This window comes from Haemaphysalis longicornis, unplaced genomic scaffold, assembly GCF_048455015.1.
Source record: "Haemaphysalis longicornis isolate Haplotype H1 unplaced genomic scaffold, Haemaphysalis longicornis Haplotype H1 scaffold_12, whole genome shotgun sequence".
NCBI classification, from domain to species: Eukaryota; Metazoa; Arthropoda; class Arachnida; order Ixodida; family Ixodidae; genus Haemaphysalis; species Haemaphysalis longicornis.
In genome coordinates, this window is record NW_027526225.1 from 119,454,762 (window position 1) to 119,473,680 (window position 18,919).

General features: G+C 45.8%; 1 protein-coding gene across 1 annotated transcript in view; it reads left to right on the forward strand.

The window, feature by feature from the left end:
• Bap55 (Brahma associated protein 55kD) overlaps positions 1 to 17,818 on the forward strand; it is a 28,558-nt gene extending 10,740 nt beyond the window's left edge. Inside the window, exons 5-13 of the mRNA XM_077694387.1 lie at positions 353 to 545; positions 2,344 to 2,450; positions 4,917 to 5,006; positions 8,577 to 8,638; positions 9,054 to 9,168; positions 10,154 to 10,234; positions 13,121 to 13,216; positions 14,977 to 15,063; positions 17,615 to 17,818. Of these exons, the coding sequence (XP_077550513.1) occupies positions 353 to 545; positions 2,344 to 2,450; positions 4,917 to 5,006; positions 8,577 to 8,638; positions 9,054 to 9,168; positions 10,154 to 10,234; positions 13,121 to 13,216; positions 14,977 to 15,063; positions 17,615 to 17,695 (912 nt within the window). The 3' untranslated portion in view covers positions 17,696 to 17,818. The remainder of the gene's footprint in view (positions 1 to 352; positions 546 to 2,343; positions 2,451 to 4,916; positions 5,007 to 8,576; positions 8,639 to 9,053; positions 9,169 to 10,153; positions 10,235 to 13,120; positions 13,217 to 14,976; positions 15,064 to 17,614) is intronic.
• Positions 17,819 to 18,919: the final 1,101 nt, after the last annotated feature.

Genomic DNA, 18,919 nt, shown 5'->3' on the forward strand with positions numbered 1-18,919 from the left:
GGGGAGGCATAATACTTCAACAGGTACTAATCTACAGAAGTTTCAGCAGGACCAAGCTTTCACTTTCTTGATAGTACCCCCCCCCCCCAAAAAAAAAAAATAATAATAATAAAAACAGAACGAAAACACCTGAACCAGATACATACTAGTGCTCCACCACTGTTCGTAGAAACTGTTGGGTGAAACTGTAGTGCTTCTTTGCAAGCACCCGCATATAAAAACAAGGTTTTGAAGAAGAGTGGGGAAAAACACCGAGTCAATTTTATTACTACGTGGCTTTCTGTGTCCTTACTTGACAACGAAGTGTGGGAAAGAAAAACGGCTAATACCCAGTGTTTCTTCTTACTCACAGTGGAACGCCCGTACAAAACGAGAGAAGTTGACGGAGATCATGTTCGAGAAGTACGGCGTGCCGGCGTTCTTCCTCGTCAAAAATGCCGTGCTGGCCGCATTTGCTAACGGCCGCTCGACTGGCATTGTGGTCGACAGCGGGGCCAGCCAGACGTCTGCCATTCCTGTGCACGACGGCTATGTCCTCACTCAAGGCGAGTGCGCTTCTTTGCTTGTGTTTCGGAGTGGCTAAAAAGGCTGGGGTTTGTGCATGTGGGGCATACATCGCAGTTCAGTATGTCGCAGTGTACGCACACATAGCATGTTGCTGCCCCAGGCCAGTGTTTGCTTTCACTGGATAGCAGCTGTGAACTACAGCAGTTCTTGCCGCTGCATTTTATTGTGCTCTTTGAACTCAAATTATCAAAAATAAGGAAATGAGTGACCAGGTGTGTACAGTCGAACCCGACTACATCGAACCCGTTTACATCAAATTATCCTTTATATGGATTAATTTCTTGGCATGGTACATTTACAATGAGAATATAGAGCAATAATTACTCTTATATCAAACAAAAATACCAGCGACTCCCCAATATATCGAATGACAAATGCCACGGAAGTGCCCCCCCCCCCAAGTTGGCTTTCCCTCGGATCAGAGGAGAACTTCCACTGGCACACCCCTAACAGTGATTTAGCCTGGTCGCTCATGGCCAAGGGGGGCTCTTTCCCTCATTCTTCTTTCTATTGTGGCTGCGCCACCGTGCCATGTTGGGTGAGCCACGGACACCCCTCATGCGAAAAATGATCCTGGCTTGCCTGCCATGCTTTCTTTTCCTTTTTTTTTCTTTTTTTTTTCCCCCTTGTGTTTGCATTGTTTGCGCTTTCTGAGCTTTCTTCCAAAGTGTAGCTGTGATGGCTAGCACTAGTGTTGCTAAATAAAGGCTGACTTGGTGGCTCTAGCTAGCACGAAGCGGCCGAATTTGCCTTTCACCGTAAAGCTGGAAATCGTTAATCGAGTCGAACATCCCCCTCAACACATGAGATTCTCAAGGGCACCATCAGCACTATCGGCAGGGAGCTTAGATTAATCTTCTTCCAAGTAGGTTCTGGGCAGACATTACTGAAAGAAACCGCCCAAAATTGCTTCTAATCTGCTGGCTTGTGCATGCTGAAGACGACTGACAATCCACAGCAGTGCAACAAAGCCACCGCTGGTGTTACCCGCCGTGGTGGCTCAGTGGCTAAGGCGTTGCGCTGCTGAGCACGAGGTCGCGGGTTCGATTCCCGGCCGCGGTGGACGCTTTTCTGATGGAGGCGAAAAGCAAAAACGCCCGTGTGTGCGAGATTTCGGCGCACGTTAAAGATCCCCAGGTGGTCAAAATTAATCCGGAGCCCTCCACTACGGCGCGCCTCATCGCCTGCGTTGCGTCGGCGCATTAAACCCTACAATCAATCAATCACCGCTGGTGTTGCTGGAGTGTGGAGCGAGCTGTTGGAATTTCCGACCGCCTTGCTTGATCAACAATCGGCGAGTTTGTGAGTGTGGGCTATGGTCCGACTCTTTAGACAATGTGGAGAGGTGCGCACTGTGTCGGGCAGTGAGGTTGTTCGTGCCGAAAAAGATACAGGACTATTTCATGCATAAATAATCCAGTTTCATCTATAAAGTGTTTTTATAACTGGTAAGTGCTTTTCTGATGTCCAGTTCCTTGCCGTGCTTATATCGAATTATGGCCTATATCGAACTGACAGGTGTGTTTTTGCAAGTTTGATATGGCGGGGTTTTACTGTACTGCATCTTTTGCTGCCTTTTTTGTTGCTATTTTAATAAGTGACAAATGCATTTCCCTGTTCTCTGCAAGAACCTCCAGGAGGTTGATATTGACCTGAAGCTGGACACTAGGGCATGCTTTTTGTTTAGCTAGGACATCTTGCATCTGTCCATCATCTGTGTCCAAAAAAGTTTGTTTTCAAGGCTCTTGTGTTAACTGCACCCTCTCGTTATCCCAGCTGTCGTCAAGTCCCCACTGGCCGGTGACTTTGTGAGCATGCAGTGCAAGCAGTACCTCGAAGAACAAGGCGTCGACATCATCCCAACATATTTGTTGGCCGGAAAAGTACGTCTTCTTTTTCTACATTTGGCAGGCATAGCACAATGTTAGAGGGTTCTAGCACCTTGCTGGACCCAAGTGGGTTGAAATGTTTGTAGTGGGTGGGGACACCTGTGCAGCAAACATATCATTGGAGTACTGGCTATAATTTAGTGCAGTACTGTGAAATAAGGCTACGTGTGCTATGACTTCCCCTGTAAACGATCACTTTTTTTTTTTTTTTTTCGAACCACGAATTAGATGCACACAAACAGATGTACCAGCGATGTAATGATTTGTCTTAACGTCAGGGAGTGGCTACTGTTCTTTATTTGAGCTCGTTTGCTGCGAAGCTTGTGTGCGTCTTTGCAACTGGAGCAGTTTTGCTGTCATCATTTTTTTCCGCAAAGTTAAGGCGTCTGTTTCTGTTAGGCGTATGTAGTCTGTGTCAGGATAATCAATGTGCTTTCTTAAACACTGTATTGGAGCATTGAGTATCACGCATTACGAGCAGCCACAAGAGTGTCTTATGAGTGTGGATTATTTTACTCGGCAATAGTATTTTTTTAGCATTTGTCGTGTTTGCTGGCTGCAGTGTTCAGCAAAGTCATTGGACCCTAATCGCAGTTGCAAGCTTTTCAAAGTATTAGGGCTGCTGTCCTAAAGGGGCTGCTAAAGTGAGTTGTAAACACCGCCTAATCACTTCATCAGGTCAGGTACTACGATATATAGACCAACTTACCGTATAAGTCAGGATATAGTGAGAGCCAGAATATAGGTCGACCCCCTTACTTTGCGGCTGAGAACTGGAAAGAAAAAACTACTTATAAGCACTTCTTAGAGCTGTCTGAAATTTCATCAGACGACTGCTTCTGCTTGGCTGTCTGGAATTGTTTATGGAGCTCTCCTTAAAGGGGCCATGCAGGCAAAACACGTTTGGTTCATTCAAAAGATTGCCTCGTTAGAATCATACTGACACCACTTTTAAGGCACACTTTGCTCAAATAAGCTATACAATTGGGGAAAAAAAAAGAATGGCCACGTGACTCACTTCTCGCTCATTTCCCGCAACAGAACCTATGGTGTCGTGTGTGCCGAGCTGTGCTGAGGTCGCCAAAAGCAAGCGCAAATCAGGCAGGACTTGTAAGTTTGCCAAACGAGCAATGTGCGCCTAAATGTAATGCACATTCATTTTACAGCAGTAAGAATGGTGGGGTTAAGAATGGAAGTTAGGAAAATACACGTAAGCATAGAAGTACCGGTGCGCACTGCTGTTGGTAGTGGGTGCACTATGTTGTTTTAGCTGCACAGTACTCCGCCGCTTTCAAGTTGTCTTACGCGACACTGGCCGATAGCATAAGGGACGTCGTCTTTGGTTACCCTGTTTGTCGAGCATACCCCATGTTTTACAAAACGATTACTACCTACCGTAACAAAAACAAGCCAGGTGCAGATATGGTCAGGAACAAAGCAACGGTGTTTGCAGCTGAGTATGGTAGCGCCATCTGGGAGGACCGATGATAAGCAAGCCTAATGACGCACTGTAAGTTCGGTTGAATACCCGCCCTTGTGACTTCATGGCAGACGCACCGAAGACACACGATTTGGCAGGAGAATGAAAATTTTAACCTAAAATATTAATTTCTCAATGAATACAGCATCGTTTGCTGCTGGACAAGCGCTGGGGGCACTATAAAAAAATGAAATCTTTCGAATAAAACAAACTTGTATTTTGTGTGTGTGGCCCCTTTAAACACTCTTAAGACCATGTCATCAGGAAGCGAGTGCCAAGCATGGCACGCGCACGCGCAGACTATCGTGAGAGACGGTCTGTGCAGGCTGCCAGCAGGCGTCTTGGGGTTGTTGCTGGCCATCCATTCGTAGAGACCGGACAAAAGTTGCCTCCTTGTCCTTTGGTTCCAGGTGCTCAGCACGGTAGCTATGAAACGAAGTCTTCCGAGCGTTGCATACTGAGAGCTGCCCCAGCAGCTTACGCCAGTGGCATGCACTCTTTCGGTGACACCAAACCGGTGCTAGTCGGACATGTTGCCGTTGGCTTGGGCATCCTATATAACGTTTCTTTTAAGTGCTGCGGTGAACTGGTGCCAAGTGCCTGAACTTATCTTAAGCAAGAATAAAATAGCATGTACACACTCACTGACAGCGAGCAAAGCAGCAAAAAAAGGGCAGCGCATCTTATTGATGTCGGTGGCGATGGTCCCTTTGCGGTTTAGATGGGCCTGATGGGCTGCCCGGTTTCCAGATGACAACTAATATGACCGGTATATCGGTCAAGGAGGGACTTTTTTTTTTTTTTTTTTTGTAAAAAATCTCGGCCTGTATTTCGACTCATACGGTATGTGCCAAATCATACATTTTTCCACGAGAAAACTGTTTGAAAGGGCCGTTAGCTGTTGTGAGTTTCTCGGGGTTCCCAGTGTGCCCTTTAATAAGAAAGGCTGCGCACGACTGCATTCGGCTGCCATTTTGCAGGAGGCTGTCAAAGAAGGGGAGATGCCCAAATGGACGAGGAAGAACAACCTACCCGAAGTGACCAAGTCGTGGCACAACTACATGGCAAAGGTAGACCCGATTCCTTGTGGAAAAGCGATCAGAAATGCTTCGCTCCACTGCGGTATGCCGAAGTTGGGGACATCTTTGGTGGCGCATTTGCCAGCCCTGATTAGCTAACAAGAAACGACAACCTGTAGCCGATGTTCTTTTTCAAGTATGTAAGCATTTTTGTGTGGACTGAGCAAGAGAACCTGCATTACAGTAAAACCTCGTTTCAAGGCAACACTGTTATTAAAAAGTACGGGTTTATAAGAGACACTTAAATGAAAACCGTTAGGTTGGTTTTCCTCTGTTGTCCATGTTAGCAATCTTGCTTTCAAGAGACCTTGGTTGCAAGAGATGTTTTCCAGGTCTCTTGAGTGTCTCTTGATGTCTCTTAATGCCTCTTAATGGCCCTAATGCCTTCGCATTTTCAAAAAGTACAGCCTGTCAAAATTTTCTAGGCCAAGCCGAGAACGCACGGGCCACAAAAAATTAAGTGTATTACAAGCTTACATCCCAAGCATGGCTGAAATGTTTTATGCCAGAAAGGTCGAGAAAACACCTTTCTTTCTTACTGTCATGAAATGTTCTTGTCACATTTAAATGTTAAGCTCATTCTTTGCATTCTTTGTGGTCGAGAAAGCTTAAAGGGACACTGAAGTGAATTTGTCAGGCTCCCGTTTTTGCTTGCACTGCGTAGACTGGCTCAAATTAGCACACTTTTCATCGTTTATCTGGTTGACAAATCGGTAATTATTTTACAAAGCGCGAAAGAAGAAGAACTACCATGCGCGGTTTGCGGCGGCCACACCAACTAAAGCTGTGACGTTGAGAGGAGTGGGCACCGTGATTGGACGATACCCAGGTGAGCAACCAAACAGGTTTCGGTTTCGTTTTCGGTTCTGTAAAACACAACCGGTGGTGTTGTTGGATGGGCATTCTCAATAACTCAGTAATCATCGTACCGCGCTTCTGCCATGTTGTCAGCTGTAAAAATGCATAAAGATAAGCCTCCCAGGACGGCTTGGAATCGTAGCATTCACTAGCCGAGACCTACGCAGTGCATGAACGCCCTCCGCGTACCCACAGACGCCCAAATGTCATGCGCTTTTCCCCCATATTCGGAGCTTGCCTCCCTCATGCCTGTATTGTAAAAAACGTGTTCGCACCAGGCCAAAGGTCTGTTCATTCTGGCCTGTGCCCACTGCCTGCAAGCAGTCGGTGCTTATGGCAACAGCACGCCAACGAGAACTCGCTAGCGCGCCAGTGCCAGCCTGCGCGCGTTTTGTGAACTAGTTCGTGGAGCCATGAACGTTGCGGCCCAAAAAAAAGGTGAGCTCAATATAGAAAACATTGGCGGAAAACGAAAAAGTTAACTTACAAAAAAAAAAAAAAAAGCACGTACCCGCGGGGATTCGAACTCGTGACTTGCAAAATACTTGCGGTGACATACCTAGCGCCCCAGACCGCTCGGCCTCGGGGCGGGATCGCTGGCTTTGGGTATAGGGTATATATTGTACAACCAATTTACACTTTTATTTAGTTTTGGCATTTCAAGCAGCTTAGGTGACTATTTGTTGTATTGCGCTCGTGCAGTAAGCGTCACCCGAGTTTCCACAATAGCTCACGTTTAGCAATAGCAATTGCATTTCGTAGACGGAAAGGCGTCCGCAGATGCGTAGTTGTGCTGCTGACTGCTGTGCTTGTTCGCCCAGCGCAAAAAAGTGCTCCCCGCACCCTAGTTTTACGCTGTACGGTAAAAGTATCAGTTGATTTTATTTCCTTAGTACCTATATTGACTTCGCTGACTCTTCTGCCGCCTTCAAGAGGCCTTATATTTTCCTACTGGCGTACCAGTCAGCGAAGCGTCGCATGTGCGCTTGTGCAGCGCTTGTGTGAAGCGACCTTGACTTGGAGCTAGATACAGTGTACAAACTAACCAAGTAAAGAAAGGCAGATTCTTCCATTCACAAACGTGTCCTGGCTTCGTTTCAACTGAGCGAACGAATTGCGACGACCCGTCGGCGGCCGGCGGACGAAACGCTGGGCCGACTGACTCTGTCTGAAGGTCGGGGAGCCGTGCAGTAGCGCAGCCAATTGCGAGCTTGGCTCCTCGCGACGTCACACGGAAACGCCGCAGAAAATGGGCGAGCGTAAAGAGAGGAGGACAGCATTTTCGAATTAATTTTTCTACTAAATAAAATCGCGTAAACGCACCTAGGGTGGTCGAAACATGGCCTGGGGACTCGGGACTACAATTTGCGCAAGTAATCCCGCAATGTTTACATATCACTTCAGTGTCCCTTTAAAATTGGCCTAGAAAATTTTGACAAAGGGTGTACCATTTCCAAAAATATGTCTTTCTAGCAACACACTTGTGAACAGCAGTGAGGTTGCCTTTAACGGGGGACATGGCTCTTAAAACTATTTTTTAAACTCTGTGAACCTTGTCAGTCTGGCTGGTTTTACCCCACGGATATCAAATATGGCATTATTTTTTCAGTTGGTCAATTAGTTTCCGAGAAAATTAGAGGTATTAACCATTTTTGGAGGAACACTATACAAAACAGTAATCTTTACTTTTTCCAACACTATGAACCCTGGTGAGTGCAATAAGAAAATCAGTTTTTTTATGCATCGCTTGGAACTAATTTTACAGCTCATCAAACTTCAGTGTTTTAAATGGACCTTCGAAACGGTTCCTTGCCACTGGTGCCACCGAGGCTTAACGAGCTGTAAAATTAGTTCCAAGCGATGCATCAAAAAACTGATTGTCTTATTGCACCCACGAGGGTTCATAGTGTTAGAAAATGTAAAGATTATGTCTTATGACCAACACTGTTTTGTCTATTCTTCCTCCAAAAATGGCTAATTACCTCTAATTATCTCGGGAACTTATTTACCAACTAAAAAAGTAATGCCATATTTGAAATCAGTTGAGTAAAACCAGCAAGACTGACAAGTTTCACAGAGTTTACTTGAAAATTTAAAAAAAAATTAAGAGCAGTGAACCCCCCCTTAAAGAGAGTTGGTGTGAAGTGCTCTTTAGTAATACATGAAGTCCAACAGAGGTATTTAGTACTAATAGGCTCTAGGGCCTTCGTACTTTGATTTCAGGCTCTGAAGATATCTATCTCCCCCAGCAATGCATTTGTGCCTAGTAGAGAAGGCGGCTTTAAAGGGGCTCGATGTAGAGCATACCAGCTTGTGCGTTAATCCGACAATTACCAGTTGGGAGTTCCTGCAATTATTTTTGTTCCTTTGCTTTGACATTGTCAGGTGCTAGTGTGACTGTTATGCTGGAGAGCCTCGAGTTAAAAAGTGCAACATGGGCTCTTAGCCACTCTGTTGAGAAGCCCTGCTCTTTGGACTGAAATGTTTAAAAATCAGCCACAGAAATGTCGCTGTTAGTGGATGCAAGTGAGTGCGTTGTAGAATTGTTTCATTTAAAAATTGCAAAGAGCTTCTTGCCTATCTGGTGACAAGTGGAGAAGTGGGGGCAATTAAGAGTAATTGCATCTAATGTCGCACCAAGCTGAGGTAGAGCCAGGAATACTAAAGGCAGTGTGTAATATGTGCAACAACTTCTATTTTCAGGAGGTCATTCAGGACTTCCAGAGTTCTGTTCTTCAAGTGCTGGACTCTCCATACGACAAAGAGTACGTAATTTTGTTCTTTTTCGGAAGCTAGGTATGCTGAGCCTTCGAGCACATGGCAGGGTAATGTTTGTCTACGGGAGAGATCAATCTTCAGTAGATTTGCAGAATAGTGATATTCGTCATCAAATGTTTAGTCTGAATGGTGTGTCTCGCAAAAGAAAGTGTCCACCTTAAATTACACTGAATTCGTTGAAAGCACTTCTAAGGAAAGTGCATCACTCTGTTTCGACTGCTACAAAATCCACTTTTGCCGCTCCAGAGCAGGCTTCTTGCTGCTCCAAAAACTGCTCCGAAATGGCTTGGACCAACCACATCACTGCGTCACATCCCTTTTCTCTCGGAAAGTGATGGTCCGTGTTTATGAGTTGTCTCGCGGTTTGAACGAGTGTGTGTCTCCCTCCCTTGTCTTGGCCAGGACGGTCGACAACATGCCAACGGTGCACTACGAATTCCCCAATGGCTACAACCAGGACTTTGGCTCGGAGCGGTTCCTCATCCCAGAGTCACTCTTTGACCCGTCCACCATAAAGGCAAGTTGCGTGCGGATGCTATTTTTCGGCAATGCCATACTGCAAATGCCATTGGTAGCGGTGTGGCAACGAGGGAGACAGTTAGCTATTAATACACTCTAGCTGCCTTCTTTGAGAGGTTTTGATTGAGTCTTCCATTTCCGGCAATGGTCTTTTTGCTGTTTGCAATTTTGGAATGCTTTTTGGTATAGCACAATAAACGAAAAGCTGGTCCTTGTTTGTTTATTTTTCGGTCGAACAGAGGCTGCATTCATAAAGCTTTTTTTTTTTTTTTTTTCTGAGCAAAGGTAGTATTGGCATGCCTTGCAGACAAGGTGCCTTTTTTTGGTCACTTTAAACAATGATCATAATTAGAAATGTGGAACTTTGCAGCACCAGGGTAATTAGCAGTCATTCAGTGCGTTGCATGAATCATCTCACACTATTTTATACTTTGGTTAAACGTACACTGTGTAGTAAAGACAACCTAATTGATGAATTGATTAAAATAAAATAATTCAGCTTGCAGCAAGTCAGCACAGCCACAGGATTCTGAAGAACTCACAGAACTATGCTGAATACTGAAGTTTCTGCACAAATTCCGCAAACTTAAAAGCATTTATTACGGTAACATGGAAAGTCTGACAATGTAAGCGTGCCACCAAATTGCAACCATGCATACGCCCACTAATAATAACCGCGCCTAAGTGTGAACGATCTGAATGCTGTAACTACAGCCTTTTAGGAATCATGAATGTGGTTTGTAAATCTATGAAAGCGGACTTGTTGATCTTCTAAACTAGCTTACTTTGTGCCTAAGTATGCCGTAACAGAATGCGCAGTAAACGAAGTTAAATCAGTGGATGGGTAGAAATAAAAACCAAACGTCATGAATCGGCATACAGTATCCGATTACCTGTTGTGAGCAGATCTGCTGTAGTGAGATTATACTTAGCTAGAATCTGTCGGCATTCCAGCGTGGCTTAACTTTAGCATGCTTTTACAGAGCGCCCCTGGCCAGACCATGATGGGTGTGGCACAAGTGGTCACGACCAGTGTTGGGATGTGCGACATCGACATACGACCCGTAAGTGCAGTCAGTGTGTTCTCATAAGTTCTCATGTCTTCCTCTTTTCACCTTGTGCTTAGTCCATGCCGGTGTTGACAACAAGGCAGGCTTTACATTTTCTAGTATTTCAGGCGCTTTTGATGTTTTAGTGTGGCGACACAGTCGAACCCCGCAATAACGAAACCACCGGGGAAAGCCGGAAAATTCACTTTTGCGGAAATTTTGTTGCCGCGAGAATGAAACATAAACAACAGGAAAATCTCCCACAAACCGAAAAGTTGCTTCCGAAAGTCGGTTATAGTACTTCACAAGCCTTACCTTGCAGCAACTTCACAGCTCCTCTCTCACACTACAAAAACGGGTTCATTGCTAGTCGTCGTGCATGCCGAAGAACAACCAAATCTTGTCAAACGCAGCGAAAACATTCCGCGGGCTTGCCTTCTGTTCGTTTTTCTGCTTGATCCTCGACACTGAGCATGGCCGAGCAAGCACATGAAGTCTAGCTTCTTCTGTTGACAAACTTTACCAAACAGTGGCACGTCGTTGTTCCAATGCTGTTCGCAGAGCCAACTGACGACCACTTCATCGACATCTGGAAAGGCCACAGCCGTCACTGTTTTGTTTTGCACACGTGCGCCACTAAGGAGTGGCGGCCTTGCTTTTCAAATAGGTAGAGTGAGCTGCAGGCCGTTCCAAACTCGTCAGCGCTATCCTCTCACCCTCCACTTGGGCCACTGATTTGGGCAATGATGGCTGCTCTATCTTGTAGTGATAAAAACCTCCACTTTTGGGCTGACAAAGGCATCTTATTGAGAGCAGACGTGCTGACTGCCGCACACACAACAAATGCACGCGCGCTATTCAGCAGTAGCCGGCTAGCGTGGTCCGAGGCAAAGCTATGCCGTGAGTTGCCATGTGTCACCCCCCTGGTGGTGTCGCTGCGACGCTGCCTGCAGAGGATTACATTTTTTTTTAAGTTCTTTTCTTTAAAACGAGGATATGCGACTATTTCTCGCCTTTCGGTGAACTCACAAGTGCTGTTCACGTCAAGGAGCAAGGCAGCGCATGGACTTCACACTTTGAACTTAACTAAGCTTCAGTGTAGATCTTGTTATGAACAGCCACATTGTTGACCAGTAATATGGTAGAGTTCAGAAAAATAAGCCTAGCAGCACACATCAACGCAGTGATGAGCAGGTGACTGTGGCGGTCTCCGCCTTCTTCTACTTGTCGGTGCTGAACGTCAGGTCACGGTTAACACGGTGCTGCTGAACAACGCCGTCAAGCAGTGCGGAAAGGAGCTTCTCAGGTCGGACAACCAAGGGCTTAAAACTTCCGGATAGCGGAATTTTTCACTGCCTTCATTGATCCCACGATGCGACATCATCGGGGAGAAGGGGAAGCAAGCAGCAGTCCCCCGATTTTCGAGAGAGAGAGCACACCGCTCAATTTTTTCGTATTCTCACATTTCAAAATTGAGTAACTCTTCAATTTCTGCACGAATCTTGGTGATCCTTTTTGCGTCTATCCCTGCATAACATGAAGAACCGACTTAAAGCCCGGAGAAAACCCTGTAAGAAAAGCGTTGCAGGTGTCCTTTAAACCGTTTTTTACCTTTTTGGGGGGCCCATTATCGTACCCCTCTTGACTGTGCACTGTGGCATCTGACCTTAAAAGGCAAGCATGGGCTTGCCTTTATCACGAACGCGAGTGGATGCTTGTGATAACGATAGGATGTGCGCACGTTCATCACTAAAACATTACTTTTGCCTTTGACTTTGAAGAACCGTAAAAGGAAAACTGCAATGACAGCTGCGCACATTTGTGTGAACTGGGTACGGATAGTTTGTACCTCCTGCAGCTCTGGCTTGACAAATCAGGCCTGCGCTCGTGTAAAGACGGCCGCCAGCCACGTCGTTATTACCACCAAACAATGGCGTCCATCTATTTGTTTGCTTTTTGGGGTGCTCGTTTTTGGTGAAACTAAGTGCCCTGGATGTATAAAAAGTTACAGATGCCAGGCATTATGCTTATTTCATTGCCCCACAAGTGGCTCGTTGTGGCGGGGACTTGGTTGAATTGACTTCTATGGCCAGGTGACAGGGAGGTGGAACTATTCTGTTGAAGTGGAAATTTCATTGAAGCAGAGTTCGTCGTAGTGGGGTTTGACTGTATACCATTGGAGAACCAGGTTTCAAGGCGTTTCTAACAAAAAGAAGGATGGAAGCATGAGAAAAGCAAGCCGTAGAAAGTTTCAGAAAACTCATATGGCCACCTGCTTTTGTCGCTTCCCTCTGTTTTGCACGAGCCAGTTTCCATCATGGCTTAATTAAGTAATACTTGCCGCTGGGCTATTTGGTTGCCTCATGGCTCCACACATGCGGTATGTTTGGAAAGAGGCGTGTTTGAAGCACGTGCAGCTACATACAAATAATTTGTGCAAAATCAACGCGAGAAAAAACACAAACAATACTTTGTGGAAATCAAATTGTGTATGCTAAACCTCATTCATACCTCAGTACTGCAACAAGTGGTGATTAAAACTGCGTGCCTTGCTTATAATTTTCTACTGAAAGCCTGATAATCTCTTTTTTTCCTCTTTGTTGCCGGCTGTGTGGGTTTTTTAGTGGATGGGCACGAGTAGGGGGCTTGTTAGCTTTTCTCGAAAGCTTGCTATGGTGCCTGAGGGGATGTAAAACAAATTCATAGTGTTAAAGGGAGCACTGAGTTTCTGGCACTTCGCACTGGAAGTTGTGAGGCAGGCAGCGCCACCGTAAGCAGGAGCAACAGAAAGCCACCCGTGGTTGTCTCGCCAAAATGAGAAAAGCTTGGCTTTGCGAGGACAAACGTTTACCCTCCACTCGCGCGTTTTCTTTTTCTTTTTTTAAATCTCCCATTGAACAGAGCTTGTACGGCAGTGTCACCATCACCGGAGGCAACACTCTCCTCCAGGGCTTCACCGAGAGGCTCAACCGTGACCTGTCTGCAAAAACACCTCCGGTGAGTGTGGGACAGTCCCAAGAACAGTTTTATCTATGGGAAGAATTTTACCTTTAGCATTGTTTTCCCAGCAGGCCTAAGCAAACAACAAGCAGAAACGGTGTCCCGCTGGTGCTTTCAAGCATGTGCTAAATGAGCGGCACTGGTACTGGTGACTATGGATTGCGCAACGCACAGCAAGGATTCATCCAAATAAATTGCAGTGGAACCTTTATAATACGCCTTTCAAGGGACTGCGCGAAAGCGTTGTATGACCGGGCTGTTGTACGATTGGGGTACAGGTAAACGCCGGCCTAGTGGGTGGTCTCGCGCAACAGGAGGGCTATGAACTTATCCCTCTCTCAGAGCCCTACCCCAAGTCATCTTGTCCAATTCTCAAGCTGCTATACGTAACTTTGCCCGAGGGCACATATCAGCCAAAGCTTTCAAAATTCTTCAGCACAATCCCCCAAAACACCCGTGGAGCTCATGTGGACATGTGCCCAGACCGGCTTAGGGGGTAATGAGGCTGCCCACACGATAGCTTGAGATCGCACTGCCTGAGCAAGCCCTTCTGTTACCCCTATCCACGGAGTGCAATCCACTCGAGATAGCCGCATTATGTACACGGCTATCACCGCGCACTACCGCCTCCTCAGCCAGAAATGCCCCCCAGCCAATGGAAGGACATTTGTTGCGGCTCCTTCAATCTAATACGCTTCTGTGTCGCTCACACCTTCATCGCATATACCCTGATCGTCACCCCTACACCCCCTCTGCGGAGACGTTGACACCATCTGCCACACTATGTGGGCGTGCCCCTGAAACCTTACCCCTCATCCCCTCCGTTGATGAAAAGTTAAACGAACAAAGAAAAGGGCACGGCGATTTTGTGCCCCCCTCCAATGTACGGCATCTGCGCTAGCCCGCCAGCACTGCGCCTTGCACGCGTGAGATAAGTTGTGAAGGCTGTCACGGCTGAGCAGATTGAGAGGGGAAATGGCGAGAGTGTGAAACTGCCAAGGCCAAGCGAAACAAATGACATTGCAGGTGGCAATGGAAAAAAGCTCGGAAAGAAAGGAACGGAGCGACAACACGGTTTTGAAAGACACTGATAAGCAGAAATCAGAGAGAGGAGGAGAGAAAGCGTCTTACAGAAAGGAAGAAAGTTGGATCGAGCGGACGGGGATAGTGGATGTTCAGTCATCATCATGTAGTTGCATCGTATGTTTTCACATTGGTCGGCGTGATGGGAGCTTCAAATTCACGGTCCACCGGCCACCTGGACTTTGACTTCTAGTGCTTGGTGCATTCACGTTCTGCTGCGGCAGAGAAGGCCAGCAAAGGTTAGCTTTCGCCCGCCAGTACCCACCAGCTTGCTTGCCTCTGTTCATCAAGTGGTCTGGCCCGCCTGCGGACCTTTGCACCTCAAGCAGCGTCAAACTGGGGCTATAGGAATGAAGAAAGTTCGGGACAAGGCGGCGAGCAGCGTAAAAGATGGGAAAAACACCGATTTATCCCCAGCATCGTCTGTCATAGGAAGTGGACCGCTTGCACCTGATCAACTGTATAATTGGGGCATTTAATGTATTGTTTCTACGGGGAGGTTGCCGGGACCACGGTGATCCATCGTAAGAAGCAGGTCGTCGTAAAACCGGAGGACGCTCTCTCTCTGACGCGATAAAGGGCAGACATTCATGCTACGCGATTGTCCTTACATTGCTGCACACTGTTATTGCATTCTATTAGCCTAACAGAGCCATGTGCTGACACAATTTCAGAGCATGCGGCTGAAAATCATCAGCACCAATGGAACGGCCGAGCGGAGGTTTGGTGCTTGGATTGGCGGATCAATTCTGGCTTCCCTGGTAAGCCTAGTGTTTTCGCTACTGCTCCCTTTCGTAACTTCTCTTCCTCTTGTTCTGTTAGCACAGTCATGGAGTTTCATACAATAATAACTAGAGGCGAAACTGGCGCTAATGTCAACGCAAACCCTGAGACGGCACTTAGAAGCAATGGGAATGATGGGTAGTTCTGAAACCGGATTGTGTAGGATCGAAACGAGCTTAAGGTTGCGCAAATTGCGTTTTTTTTTTTTTTTTTTCAACGAAACTCTTATTGCGCGGTTCGCTGTTTACAAATTACATGGCAAACAAAAAAGTTAGTGACCAAAAACAGGTTTTGTGCAAAATAAAACGGCATTTAAATGGAAAGCAAACGCGGAGTCAAGAAGGCTCGCAGAGTACGTTTGTTGTTTGCCACCAGTTACAGCGGGACGCAGACTTCTCCAACAACTGTTAGTAAAAGTTACGACGCTTGTAGTTTTTAATATTAAGAAAAGCTTGCTGCTCCTAAAAAAAGAAACCGATTACTTTTTGGAGAAGTTATTCTAGCCTGAATTAGTGGAATTCATGCAGCAGCGTTCCTATCATCCGCCGGTACTGCAGGTCTACGCCATAGGAGCCAGCGTTCGCATGAGGTGTGGCTGTTCCAAGCAATTCGTAACCGTCATCAGCTTTGAAAATACATTTCTCTGCCGAATGAGCAGTGCCGCAACTCCTAATTCACAGACAACCTCGCCACACACAGCGCCGTTATTTCTGTTTTCATGCTCGCTGTGCCGGCAACGAAATTGATAACCCACCAAATTTGCAACTCTGGTTGTAAAACATTTTACTCAGGGCGGCGTCAGTGCGCGCGTAGCATGCAGTTCAAGGAGAAATGTATTTTTGAACGCTTCTTCCAACACCCAGCATAGGCAAGCAAATGCGTTTATGCAAGTCCAAAACGAAAACTGAGCTGCCTGCACGATTCACTTTATAATAACTTCCGCAAGCCATCGAGCACCAATCTGAATCCAGAACTACCGTGCCTATTGTGGTGGACGATCGCAGCGCCAGATTCCTGTCTAGTTGTTATTGTATGAAACTCTATGATGACAGTGACAGTCACTATTGACATGTTTTGGTGGACACTATTGCGGGGCTCTATTTGTCGTCCAGAGTAATATCCCAAGAGCCTCGAAAAGGGAGCTGTGTGATGAGCCTTTCAGATGCCGAACAACTCTTGTGATTGTGCCGTTTGTGTGGGGCCGGATAAGCTTAGCTTTGACAAACCTGGTTCAGTCTGGGGTGAAGTCACAACTATGCAAATTTTATGACTACAGCTCAGAAACTACACATTAGTGTGTAAGTTTTGCCTTGACTAAATTTTGTGTTCGTGGTTTGCATGTGTGGTGCGTGAATACCGTATTTACTCGAGTGCGTAATGAACCCACTTTTTTTCTAGAAAATTTGCGAGGAATTTGGGGGGAGGGTACATTATGCGGAAAAAAATTGCATGAGATTTTTAAAAGTATAAATTGAAAGAAGAGAAGAGAAGAGAAAAACATGTAGGTAATTATGTAATCAAATTTCTTTTTTATTCCCAACATGCTAGTAATATGCAGCTGTCCTCCTCACTGAAGTCGCTTGTGGTTTCCCATTTGTTGTTGGCCCACAGCGCACCATCTTCTGTGCCGTCAAGGCACTCCAAAATATCTTTTCTACTCTGGGAAACTGCTCCTCTTTGGGCCCATGAAACACAGGACGATCCTTGTTCACCGCCCAAAAACCTCTCGCTTTCACCCGTAGCGTACACGCACTGGGTCAACACTGAAGTGCCGCCCAGCCGCGAGGTTTCCATGTGCATCAATGCATGCTCCACCACCTTCAGCTTAAAACCGGCTGTGTAGCTCATACACTGTCCCATCGTACGGAGCGCATCAGGAGCACAAAAAAAGTTCGCAACACAGCTGAACAGCAAAACCACTAAGCGTAATGGCGACCGCGAAACAGCAAAAGCAGGGGAGTGCGGAGTACATTTAGTGCTTTGTTCGCACACCGCCAAAACCATCCGGAACAGCAAAGAGCAGGGAAAGAGTGTGGAGTACGTTTTGTGCTTTGTTCACACGCCGCAACATTTCTATGGCGCAAGAAGGTTTGTTTTGCATTCAGCAGGTGGTGCTCAGCAAGCGCGCAATTTTTAAATTGTGAGCCACAATATTCGCGCTCACGTCTCCGGCTACTGTTGAGATTTTTTTGTTGGATTGCATTTTTAGCGTTTCTGCCCGTACTGTAGCGTGATATCAAGTTACTGCAATCGTGTACGGCATCAGCAACCATGCTGAAATAAAAACATATCCTCGCTGCATTTTTTATTCACTGTGACAAGAAAGTAAATTCTCTAGAAGAAAAGTGGGGGGAGGGTTCATTATGCGAGTAAATACGGTATATAAATTTTGGAGCAATTCCCAGATTTGTTTTTCACTACTGGAATGTAAGAATCCAGCAGTGTGGAAGTGGTTGCTGCTCAAAGAAAATCTATTCCACAGAATTGATCCTACCTGCTTGGTTTTTTTTTTTTTTTTTTTGGTTGCAGGGCACGTTCCAACAGATGTGGATTTCAAAACAGGAGTACGACGAAGGCGGAAAGTCGCAGGTGGAGAGGAAGTGCCCATGAAAGCAGTTTGGGTTTCCGAAGAAAGTGAACGAGAGCTCGTTTTCTTGCGCTCGAGTGATGTGTTCCGCATGTACATAAAGCAGATCTGGCCTGAAGTCGCCACAATAAAAGAAGTAAACCTGAGTGCTTTCTGGGCTCTTTCGCACTGCTTGATGTTTATTGGAAAGGGTAGAAACCGTACGGGGACGAGCATTCCTCCTTTTCTTTTTTGTGATCGACACATCACTGCCGCAGTCGGTGATGCACCCTCGCATTTTAAAAGGGCCATGAAGGCCAAGTACAAGTTTTGTTTCATTAAAAAGACTCTGCTTTGTCCCATAACAAAGATGTAAATTTAATCGCAAAAAATATCTAGATATTAAGGGCTACCCACCATCCACTTTCTCGCCAGGTTCATATGACGTCACAAAATCTCGTTCGCACGAACCGCAGCCACCAAAAACAAGGCTTTATGTTGGTGATGCTACCTCTAGTTTTGTTAGATGGCTACCCAACATCATGGGTGACGTTGGGTAGCTGATTCTTGGAAAATTTTCTTTATTTCTTTTCTTTTTCGTCTTGGTTAAAAAAAAACATCTTTCATGGTTGGAAATAGGTTAAGTGAGTTAATGAAGGCTTTTAAACCAGATAACGTGTATTTTGTCTTCAATGTCTTTAAAAAAACCATATTGATATGTACTGCTTTGCTTCCAGCAAACCAGCTCTACAACAGAATAACAAATATGGCAAGTTCAAAGCCAACTGCATTTATTTAGGTTAGGTAACGAGGAAAGAGAACTGAATCAAGCGATGAGTAAGCTCCCAGCTTTGAGCTAGGCCAGAACCAAGTGGTACATGCTACAGAAAGAAATGTAGTCGAATATTGGAAGGTGATCGCATAAGTGTTTCTGATGTTTACAAGAATATCAATAAAGAGACACATTGCCATTATTTCTTCCAGCCAACATTAGCTGTACCTTGTTATCTGGCCATGAGATAAGGCAGTCGATCAAAAACGCATCCTAACCTACAGCACAATCTGATGGAGATGAATGGTGCGTTGGCATCGCAGGCAGACTGTAATACCATTCTTACACTGCGCACCAAATTTTTTGGCAGTGTTTACAAAGCTGTTCAAAACACTCCATAGCCTCATCAAAGAAACTGTAAAACAGCCAATGAACACAAAGTAAATAATATTTTAAAGGGGCCCTGAAAGGCATTTTGAGCACACTAAATGAACTA